This window comes from Trachurus trachurus, assembly GCF_905171665.1.
Source record: "Trachurus trachurus genome assembly, chromosome: 3".
Lineage (NCBI taxonomy): Eukaryota > Metazoa > Chordata > Actinopteri > Carangiformes > Carangidae > Trachurus > Trachurus trachurus.
Window position 1 is genome coordinate 37821419 of NC_139893.1, and position 11196 is coordinate 37832614.

The 11196-nt window shown below is 39.1% G+C and overlaps 1 protein-coding gene across 1 annotated transcript; it reads left to right on the plus strand.

Moving 5' to 3' along the window:
* The first annotated feature begins 591 nt into the window (after window positions 1–591).
* On the plus strand, window positions 592–9450 carry mthfs (5,10-methenyltetrahydrofolate synthetase (5-formyltetrahydrofolate cyclo-ligase)). The gene is made up of 3 exons (XM_083995455.1): window positions 592–810; window positions 2354–2618; window positions 8696–9450. Exons 1-3 carry the CDS (start codon window positions 700–702, stop codon window positions 8920–8922), a joined length of 603 nt encoding a protein of 200 aa, XP_083851581.1. The 5' UTR covers window positions 592–699; the 3' UTR covers window positions 8923–9450.
* The last annotated feature ends 1746 nt before the right edge of the window (window positions 9451–11196 follow it).

Below are 11196 nucleotides of genomic sequence, written 5' to 3' on the forward strand. Positions count from 1 at the left end.
TATTTTCTTAAGTTGTTTTATATGAGTTTCTTCAAAAAATGAGGTCAAAACAGGTTAAATACAACAAGGGACATGTTATAAAAGGATTTGCATTGTGAAATGGGTGGTGGCTTATTTTATTTACAGAAAGCAAGCTTTTTAAAAGTAGCTGCCTCTGTGAAATTTGCCAACTCTGCTGGCCACCATCTTGGAAATGTTGTCATGGATAGAGAGATTCACAGAGAGTCATGTGACTGCACCAGGATGTTGAGTAGATGTCACTTAGGGACTTCATGAGTTAAAAGTTCAACATCAATATGTGTAAGGGGCTTTCCAGGACACTTGAAGGCGGTGTGACACCCGTGTCACCGTGGGTCCTTATGGGTTAAACCCATTGAACCATTCCTGTGGTCCGTTGTGCAGTTGTGGATTTTTTGTGGAAATAAAGGGAATGTTTAAAAATACACGCCCCGAAAAGTCGCGCATGCGCCATGACGATTTACGGCACACGTAGATGCCCACGGTTGTCGTAAAGTGTTGAACCTCCACTAAACATGACAGCCATGTGTTGTTGTGATAGTTAATGTGTAACTTGTAGAAAGTTACACGAACCAAAACGCTATGTCGAAATACCAGTAACACACAACACACTTCACGTAGCCTAGCTGTCTGTTAAACTGTCCCTCTTTTAGCTTAGCTTGCACCGTGAGCAGAGCCGAGATGGCTGCACTGAGAGCTGCAAAACAAACTTTGCGGAAAGAAATAAAGCGACGGGTCTTAGCGCTGAGTAACGAGGAGAAACAACGACAGTCCCTGGTCGTTTCACAAAAGGTAAGACTAAGTTCAGGTCGTGATGAAGAGAAGAAGAGAGGCGTCGTCGGTTATTGTAAACTCTTACTATAGAAGCGTCGTTTCTCTCTTCTGGTAGCGTACTTCTCTTCACGGGGAGAGCCTTAACGCAACATCTGTTAGACTCCCTGCTATGGGCTTAAATGTCTTTTCGGCTGATATGTCCTGTAAAATGAAGCTTTTGTATAGAAAGAATGAATCTTTTTTGGTTTCTCTCCCAATGACACGTGACTATGTGTAGGTAAACTATTTGTGCCAGGCAGACATGAAAATGGAGGATTTATAATGCGGAGAAAGAGCGAACTGATGTTTCTAAATGGAGCCGAATTCATCAGTCAGTGCGCTGCTCTCACATCAGTGTAAAGTCAGGTAGAAGGAACCTCTCTGCTACTGGTCGTCTCACTAACTGTTAATGTTGTTGTGTTTTTGAACTTAGTCTGGACGGGGTTACTGTAGTGTAGACAGACACCCAGTGATCAGCTGATCTGAGCTCTGCGGTGAAGCAGGCTTTCAGGTTTATCGAGGTAACTTTAGGTTTAATTCTGGAACAGTGATTCTCTTATTACCCAGGTAAATCACCATGGTAACTGATGTTGAAGTTACAGTAGACATAAGTGGACTGTCATGTGTGAATCTCAATCGGTGTTTGAGATGTTCATGCTGAACATGGTCAGGATTAAAGGTCATTATAGACTGTATGAAAAACAGTTTTCTTAATAAGAAAGTGAGTGAGTGAGTTTTGTTGTCTGTGAACATGAAAATACGTATTCATTCATTCATTGCCATATTTTAATTTGGTAACACTTTATTTGATGCCTATCTCTATCACGCATTATAAACACACTCCTAAATAAGCATAACACATCAAAGATATTTTTATAATGGATTATAAGGTCAAGTATTATAATAGAGTTATAATGCTCTATAATGTGTTATGCTAATTGTTATAAAGCCTTTTGATAATTTATGAATGTTTATAATGATAGTTATATGTTTATAAGCCAATTATAACACATTATAACTATATTTATAATGCATTATTGATGTGGGCATGTCAGCGAGTTACTAACAATTATAACGTATTATAATACCTGACCTTATAAGTCATGATAAAATGCTTTATAGTGTGTTATGATTATTGTTATAAAGCATTATGATCATTTATGATTGTTTATAACTATAGTTATACAGTGCTAAAATTATAGCTCATTATAAGTATGGTTATAATGTATTAGATTACCGTCAAATAAAGTGTTACCTTTTGTCTTTGTCTTCAACCAAGCATCACTCAAAAAGTTTGGATGGATCACAAGGAAAAGTTCATACTAAGTATTTAAGTTGGTGGAGTCAAGATTTCAGTTAATCAAGTCAATCATCTAGTTAACTTGTGAGATCTGGTGAAGTGCCGAAATCACAGGTCAGAGGCATCAAGGGAATATGCTGTTATGTGATCAAGCAGGTTGAAGACAAACATCATCATTTTGACCCCTGCCCCTGACCTTCCTCTCTATGTATTTCCTTGCAGCTATTCAAACATCCCAAGTACGTGTCCTGTAACCGGATCGCAGTGTTTCTCAGCATGAACGATGAAGTACGCACCAATGAAATCATCAAGGATGTGTTTAAAATGGGTAAAAGCTGCTTCATCCCCAAATACAACAGCAGCAACAATCACATGGACATGCTGCAGCTCCACAGTGTGAAGGACATGGAGATGCTGCCTCTGACCTCCTGGGACATCCAGCAGCCAGCTGAGGACGACCACAGCAGAGAGGAAGCACTGGCTGGAGGTAGCGCACTGTACACGGCACTGACACGCACAAAATACACACATTATATCATTTACAGTCTAAAATGCAATTGTAATGCACAGAGAAGAACTAAATGATTAGATTCAATTAGATTAGACTTTGTTGTCATTGTCCTGAGTACAAGTAACAAGCCAATGAAATGTAGTTAGTATCTGACCAGAAGTGCAGCAATCAGGCCTGGAATTCCGTCATTTTAGGGGCAGGGCCACTTGGCCTTTCGTCAATTTTTTAGGGCACAAACGCCCAAAGCCAGGGCAGCAAGGCCATAAAATAAAACAAACAATGATTTTAAATCCACGTCTTTAATGAATTTAATAACTACCTGTGAAATGAATACATAAAATAGGCTCAAGCAAACCAGAAATGTTCAACTTTAAATTGATTTATGCATTTAATTTTTTGCACAAAGGTCCAGTCCTATGGCTATGTTATCTTATTTGTTCACTATTGCACTGGGCAATATGAGAAAAAATCCTATCACAATAATTATTTTAATATCAGTCGACATCAATTTACCATCAATTTATCAACTCAAATCACTATTTTGGTCAAGCTTAAATATTCCTTATTGTCACAATGGTACGATTTACAGATGAGTGCAGGTTAAAAGTAAGTATAATAGGACTGATCAGGCATAAGATGAAATTGCACATATTTTTTCATTAACTATAAACATCTTAATAATGTTCTTGTAGGCCTACTTCTTTGCACCAAAACAAAAGGAAAAATTAGAGTTCTCATTATTTATAAGTTATTATGCTGATATTTTACTGGTCCAGCCCACTTGAGATCAAATTATGCTGTACGTGGCCCCTGGACCAAAATGAGTTTGACACCCCTGGTGTAGGTGGTTCTGCCTGTGCAAATAAAATGACCATAGCAGAGCAGTTAACAGAGCAGTAATGAGTGCAGTGATGCTGTAGAAGTGGTGGTGTGTGGAGTTCAGCAGGGTCGCTGCCTGAGCAGAGGAGGGTGAAAAGTCCATGTTTGTTCTGCTCATGCAGCATTTATCGCAAATGTGTGTAATTGGTAGCAAGTGGCTTATCCCATAATTTAATCTACTTGTAAAAAAAAAACTGTGCTCAGTGCGTGGAGTTGTTGTGGAGCCAGAGTGGAATGACACAGAATGGCCAGCAGATGGAGCCGTTGTTCCTCTGAAGATCAGAGAAGTGCCTGTACAGGTCCAGTTACTGACCTGCAGTCAGTTCATCTGAGCTGCTGCCTGCATCTAGCAGGACGTCAGTGTTCCTGTGTGAGCGCCCCCTGCAGGATCAGGTCTGACCGTTGTGTCACTACAGTTGAGTGAATGTCAACATTTCTCAGCATCATCCTGTCATGCAGGCACCATGGTTCTCTGAATATCTGACCTGTGTCCTCATGTTAAAGGGATAGTTCTCAACTCAACTCTCAACTCAACTTTATTTATAAAGCGCTTTAAGAGCAGCCTCAGCTGGAACAAAGTGCTGTAGGCTACATCAGTGAAAATAGAACATAAGACATAAAAACAATATAAAAACAGTAAAAGCATAAGAAATAATAAATAAAAACAATATAAACAGTAAAAAACAATAACAACACACAGAGTCTCATGCTGGGTTGAAAGCCAAGGAATAAAAATGGGTTTTAAGACGAGTTTAAAAAATGGACAGTGAGGGAGCTTGTCTTATGTGCAAAGGGAGGTCATTCCACAGTTTGGGACCGGCAGTGGAAAAGGCTCTATCCCCTCTGAGCTTTCGCTTACACCTCGGTACCTCCAGGAGCAGCTGGTCAGCTGACCTGAGGCACCGGGGAAGGAGTGTAAGGATGGAGCAGCTCAGAGAGGTAAGGCAGGGCGAGATCATTTAAGGATTTAAAAACAAATAAAAGAATCTTAAAATGAACTCTAAAGTGCACAGGCAGCCAGTGGAGGGGGGCCAGAATGGGAGTAATGTGCTCCCTCTTGTGTGTTCCAGTTAAAAGGCGAGCAGCAGCGTTTTGTACTAACTGTTCACTCAAAATTGAAATTTCACTCATTATCTACTCCCCCTCATGTGGACTAAGGGCTGGGAGAAGCTTCAGAGTCCTCCGTGCCTTCTCTGAGTTACAGCGGGGCTCCGTGCAGCACTGCATGTCCATATGACGGTAGCGAACGGAGCTCACTTTTCTTCGTCCTATAAGACACACCAAAAAACATCCAAATACCTCCATAGTGCTCGTCTGTAATGTCCCTCTTGTATTGAAGCCCCAACATGAGAAATTGTTCCGAAAAAAATTAAATAAGTCTATATTTTAAGCTTGTTTGTAGCGGAAGCTCCCAGTGTTGCTCTGCCGGAATCTCGCGTGTTTTGCGGAGCCGTGAACTGGGTGTCAATGCAAATCGTGCGAGATTTGCACAGACACAGGCAAAGCAGTGAACTGAGCTTCCGCTACAAACAAGCTTAAAATATAGACTTATTTAATTTTTTTCGGAACAATTTCTCATGTTGGGGCTACAAGAGGGACATTACAGACGAGCTGTGTGGAGGTATTTGGATGTTTTTTGGTGTGTCTTTTTGGACGAAGAAAAGTGGTATCCATTTGCTACCGTCATATGGACATGCAGTGCTGCACGGAGCCCCGCTGTAACTCAGAGAAGCCACGGAGGACTCTGAAACTTCTCCCAGCCCTTAGTCGACATGAGGGTGAGTAGATAATGAGTGAAATTTCAATTTTGAGTGAACTATCCCTTTAACATTTCCTTGAGTAGAATCCAAATATTTCCCCAGCCCATAGTAACATAATGAACTGTTGTGTTACCAACAGATAGAGACAGAAATTCAAATATATCATATTCTCATATTTAAAAAGCTGGAAAAGAGGATGGTTGATTTTTTTTCCTTTTAGTGCATGAGCTGCACCTCAAAACTGTTATCTAATGTTTGTTATTATATAATTTATTATACTATATATACAATTTACTGCCCATACAGGTGGGGAAGTCATTTATTTCTCCTTTGACCCACATTGTTTAGAAGACAATAATTAGAATGTAAACCTACTGTATTCTCATGCTTGGTGGGTAATTTGAAATCCGCATGACTGCAGCTGCACATCATTATCGCTGTGTGAGGCTTAGGTGCTGCACAAGCCGTTGGTTGTTTCCAATAAAATATTTTCCTCCTCACTATCATGTAGGTCGGGCATGGGCAAGCTATTCCACAAAGAAAACCTGCAGCCACACCGGCTCTTTGTGGAGTTATAGCTTTCCCATGCCTGATGTAGGTTTAACATGGAGAGATTAGAACATTCACCAGTGTTTTCTACTTTCTGCACAAGTTTAGTGTGAAAAAATCTCACAAATTTGGCAGGAAGTTTCCTGAAGAAAACTGATAAAATGCTTCTATTCCTGAACTTAAAAGTAGGACAACATTTGTGTCACTCTGTGATGTTTTAGCCAGCCTGGACTGATTTCCAATTTAAGACACTAGATAAATATGGGCCCTGATCTGCTCTCATATCATCATAACCTAGTGCAGCACATCCAGTCCATGGGCTGTATTACTTATCTGTGCAGCGGAGGCTGGAGCCGATCCCAGCTGACTGGTTGTGGGTAGATGGGGGAATCCATGTTGCTCTCCAGAGCTGTAAATATGTGTTCTGATACTAATGTCCACCCTCACTGACTCACAGACTGAGACTCCTTCCTGATTGGTCTGTGAAGGCTTTAGGGCCTGTTTACACAACAACACACGCGATCGAAAACAACAAAATATTTCATCGGATGTGCCTTTCTTTCAGACGGTGACAGCGTTTTTTTTGGCTTAAAGGGATAGTAGCATTTTTGGGGGTTGTAAGTGGGGTTGTATGATCTACAAATAGCCCCTAAGTACTTTAATTGCAGTAGAAGACTCTCTGCACTCCTCCCGTTAGCAACGCCAGCCCATAGCCCTGCCCAGAGATTTACAACATACAGTGTTGTGAACAGAGCCAAAGAAACGGCCTATTTTCGCGGCCTAAAAGAGGTTTTACCTGAAAAAAAAAACACAGTTCCATTGTTCGCTATAATAGAATTTTTTCCAGCCCTTCAAAGTGCAGGAAAAACGCAGTTTTTATTTGGACCTAACCAACTGCTGATCGGCGGGCGCTAACCCTGGACATTTGGAATAGATAACCATGTGGGTAACACTTTACTTGGCGCCTGTCTCTATAACGTATTATAACCATACTTATAATGCAGTTATAGCACTGTATAACTGTAATTATAAACACTCATAAATTATCATAATGCTTTATAACAATAATCATAACACACTATAAAGCATTTTATCATGACTTATAAGGTCAGGTATTATAATACGTTATAATTGTTAGTAACTCGCTGACAATGTCAAATCGATAAATATAGGTATAATGTGTTATAATTGGCTTATAAACCTGTATAACTATCATTATAAACACTCATAAATTATCATAAGTCTTTAGAACAATAAGCATAACACATTATAGAGTATTTTATAATGGCTTTATAATAAAATATAGTATTATAATAGAGTTATAATTGCTCTATGATGTGTTGTGCTTATTGTTATAAAGCCTTATGATAATTTATGAGTGTTTATAATGATAGTTATACATGTTTATAAGCCAATTATAACACATTCTAACTATATTTATAATGCATTATCGACTTGGGCATTGTCAGTGAGTTACTAACAATTATAACGTATTACTGTATAATACCTGACCTTATAAGTCATGATAAAATGCTTAATAGTGTTAAGCCTATTGTTATAAAGCATTATGATCATTTATGATTGTTTATAACTATAGTTATACAGTGGTATAACTGCATTATAACTCATAAGTATGGTTATAATGCGTTGTAGAGATAGGCGTCAAAGTGTTACCAAAATGTGCGATTCATTTGCAATGACATTCATGAGATTAATCGCGATTGAATATTTTAATCGTTTGACATCACTAGTAAAAATGCATCCTCTGATCTTCTCACATCCCGTATGCATTGTGCGCCTGGCGTACATACAACATCAAATTCACCACTTGCAAGCAGATTTCCCCCAAAAAACGCTTGTCTAAACGTAGAATAAAAAGTGAGATCGCAACACCACTTTTGTGTTTTCTGTTCAGATCTTTTCAGTGTAAACATAGCCTTCGTTTCCACTAAGGAAGTTCTTGGTAAAACTGAGGAGGCAGGAACTTTACAGGAACTCTTTCACTTGGCCCTGTAGGCCACCGTGTCTCCGCTGCAGAGTACCTGTAGACCTTGTGCGTTTGTGGTTTGCTGTCTGTATCTTTCCTGATGACTGATGGGTTTACATGGAGCCAAATATTCCGATTAGAATCAGTTTAGACATCAAAACCGAATGAAAATGCTCCATATAAACAGCTCAGTCAGAATAAACAAGCCAAAGAAGTGGAATAAACCAAAAGAAATTAAAATTGTGTCATGTAAATGGTGAAACTGAATATTGTCTGGTGACAAGTTCTCAACGGGCCTCAAAATTACATTCTGACCGTACCGGACCAGCAGGTGTTGAAGCCCAGACTCGACGCAGCTCACTAGCATTGATTCTCAGAACACAGTAAACCCAAAAGACTCATTCATAATGAATTCAATTACAATTTTCAATTTTATTTTCTTTATTTAAAGCAGAACTAAGCGGAATGTTTGCGTTAATATAAGTCTTAAATAGTTATATCTTCCGACAGCAATCACTTATATAGAGTGTTTGGTCTGAAACACGGGTCTGTCAGTCACTCTGCTCTGCTGTAAGCCGAGGAGAAAACTTTCCTTGTATCCTACAGCCTTTATCCAATGAGGAGAGAGAACGGCATAAAGGGGCGGTCCTCTCTGTGTGTGCAGCCAAGGGATGCGCCTGAATGTGGTGACGTAGGGACGAGGGCGGGGACTGCTAACTCCATCTGCTGACAAGAAGTTAGCCAAAACCACCGGATCGCTTACTTCTGCTTTAAAAAAAAAATGGGACAGTACCGGTACATATTAATGGACATGTATAATGTAAATATTAATTCTTGTGTCTATGTAAACCCACCTTGTGTCTGCTCTCATTCTCCAGGAGGTCTGGATTTGATCTTGATGCCAGGCCTGGGTTTTGACAAGATGGGGAGGCGTCTGGGTCGAGGGAGAGGCTACTACGACACCTACTTGGAGCGCTGCCTCAGACACCCCAAAGGAAAGCCCTACACCATCGGCCTGGCCTTCAAAGAGCAGATGTGTGGGGAAATCCCCGTCGACGACAACGACGTGCTCATCGACGAAGTCCTGTACGAGGAGGACCACTAGCGGTCTCCACGTTCAGACGTTGTGATTTGCTGGGGCAGGAAGAGCTCAGGTGGAAGTGATGAGAGTGAAGAGCCATCATTAAGGTCATTACCTCCACATGTGGCTCCCTGCTGCTGCTCTAAATGTCAGCTCTCATGGGATCATACAGTTATGATACAAACTGATTCACTAGCTGTATTGATATGTGTGTGTAGCGCCACATTGTGTAATAACGTAATAATAATATAGTAATAGTAGTAATATAGTAATTTTCACCTCATGATGTAATAACGCTAGATTCTGTAATAAATACATATATTAATTAGGGCTGGGCCGATATGCTTTTGTGCCGATTCGATTCTCTAACGATTTTTGGGTCCCGATTCGATTTAAATTGCGATTCTGATTAAACAAGTATTGCGATTCGATTTTACCAAGTATTGCGATTTTATATTTCAATTATTGTGATTTTCTTTCCCTAAACAAGAGCAGGTTGAACCAAACACTTGATAATACATCATAAGTCATATAACCCTAACCCAAAATCGAGTTGTTACATAATGCACCAAATTATTACAATAACTTTATTAGAAAAAGTGCAACACCTGCATTTTGTAATAACTGATGCGATATGTTGGAATTTATTACAAAATGCGATAAAGTTTATTACGTATTCCGTTTAAGAATTTTATTACCAAATGTGGCAGCTTGTTATAAAATGCGGTGTTATTACATAAAGAGGTGAAAATGTATTACATTATTACATGATGTGGCGCTACAGTGTGTTTAATGTCCTGACACCTGGTGTGTTCTGTCAGTATTCTGCTGCTGATATCATGCTGACAGTAAACAGCGATGACACAAATCACACAAAGAAATTATTTACAATACATATTAGTTCAATTAAAACAAGTGCAAATAAAGTTTTACAGTGTTTCAATGTGCATCGTAATGGCTGATGGCTCGTGACTGAATTTACATTCACGCTGTTTTGTGAGGAGAAGCTGAACTGCCACTACCGATCTTGTAGAGATAATGAGACAGTGACCAGGGCTGCAGTCAAAAAGTGTTGTTAATCAGAGGAAGGTTCAAAGTGAACAAAGTGAGGTGAAGTATCAGAGCTGCAGGAGCTTCACTGCTTCCTACCTGATCTCCTTTAGCAGAGACAACACTGGACCTTCCTTTAGGAAAGGAGAGGAGAAGTGATATCCCACAATTCCTTGCTGCAGCATCATTAAAGGTGATGCAGCAGCAGCACTGTAGTTTGACCTGGTCAGAGCCACTCGACCTGATCCAGAACTGAATGGAAATCCTAGCCTGAAATCAATGAATGCAGATTTCTATTTTTCCCTTTTAAATGTGACAAGGTAGGAGTCGTCATGGAGACAGATTCATTTTTGGTTAACATCATCATCATAACTAAATACCAAAGCCTGTACATCCATGTTGTTTCACTAAATCCCCTCCCACTGTGAAATGCACTAACAAGAACTTTCTTTTATTTAACAATTGTATAGAAATGTCAGATGTTCCTCTGCCAGGAGCCTGGATGAAGTTATGTCTGAATTTAATTTATTCCAATCACTTGCTCAATTTCTTCATTTAATTGTCATCTTAAGGGCTCTGTCTAGTTTTTTTTTACCATGCCATCTTATTTCCACATCTCAGTCCTCTTTCTTTTGTCTTAGCAGATGAAGAGTTGTCCATGTGTTATAAATAAAGTTGGTTTAAAAGAGTCAGATTCTGATCTACACCATGGTCCTTCCTCCACTGTCTTTTTAAGTCCTTATGAATTCTTCAGATCTTTGAACTCATGAAGGTTCCTCACACTTGTTTTTTAAGTGACGCTGTTGAATGTTTTTTTTTTTTTTTCTGACAGGATATGTGTTTAATTACATGTTACTCATCTCTGCTATAAGATATACACATTACGTAATAACGCTGCATTATGTAATAATGTAGCCTAATAAATTTTCACCTCATAACGTTGCATTTTGTAATAATCTGCCACATTTTGTCATAAAATTCTTGACACGATATGTAATAAACTTTGCCGCATTTTGTAATAAGTTGTTAGATATTGCACCAAATTAATACAAAATGCAGGTGATGCACTTTTATTATGGAAAAAAAGGAATAATTTGGTGCATTATGTAACAACTTATTGCAAAATGCAGCAACGTTTATTACATATTCAGGAATTTTATTACAAAATGTGGCAGATTATTATTACAGATGCAGATTATTATTATAATAATTATTATATTATTACATAATGGGGCGTTATAACATAAT

Coding starts and splice junctions, on each gene's coding strand:
- mthfs (XM_083995455.1), top strand. CDS start 700: ATGGCTGCACTGAGAGCTGCAAAACAAACTTTGCGGAAAGAAATAAAG. Junction 811..2,353: donor CCCTGGTCGTTTCACAAAAG/GTAAGACTAAGT, acceptor ATTTCCTTGCAG/CTATTCAAACATCCCAAGTA. Junction 2,619..8,695: donor AGAGGAAGCACTGGCTGGAG/GTAGCGCACTGT, acceptor CTCATTCTCCAG/GAGGTCTGGATTTGATCTTG.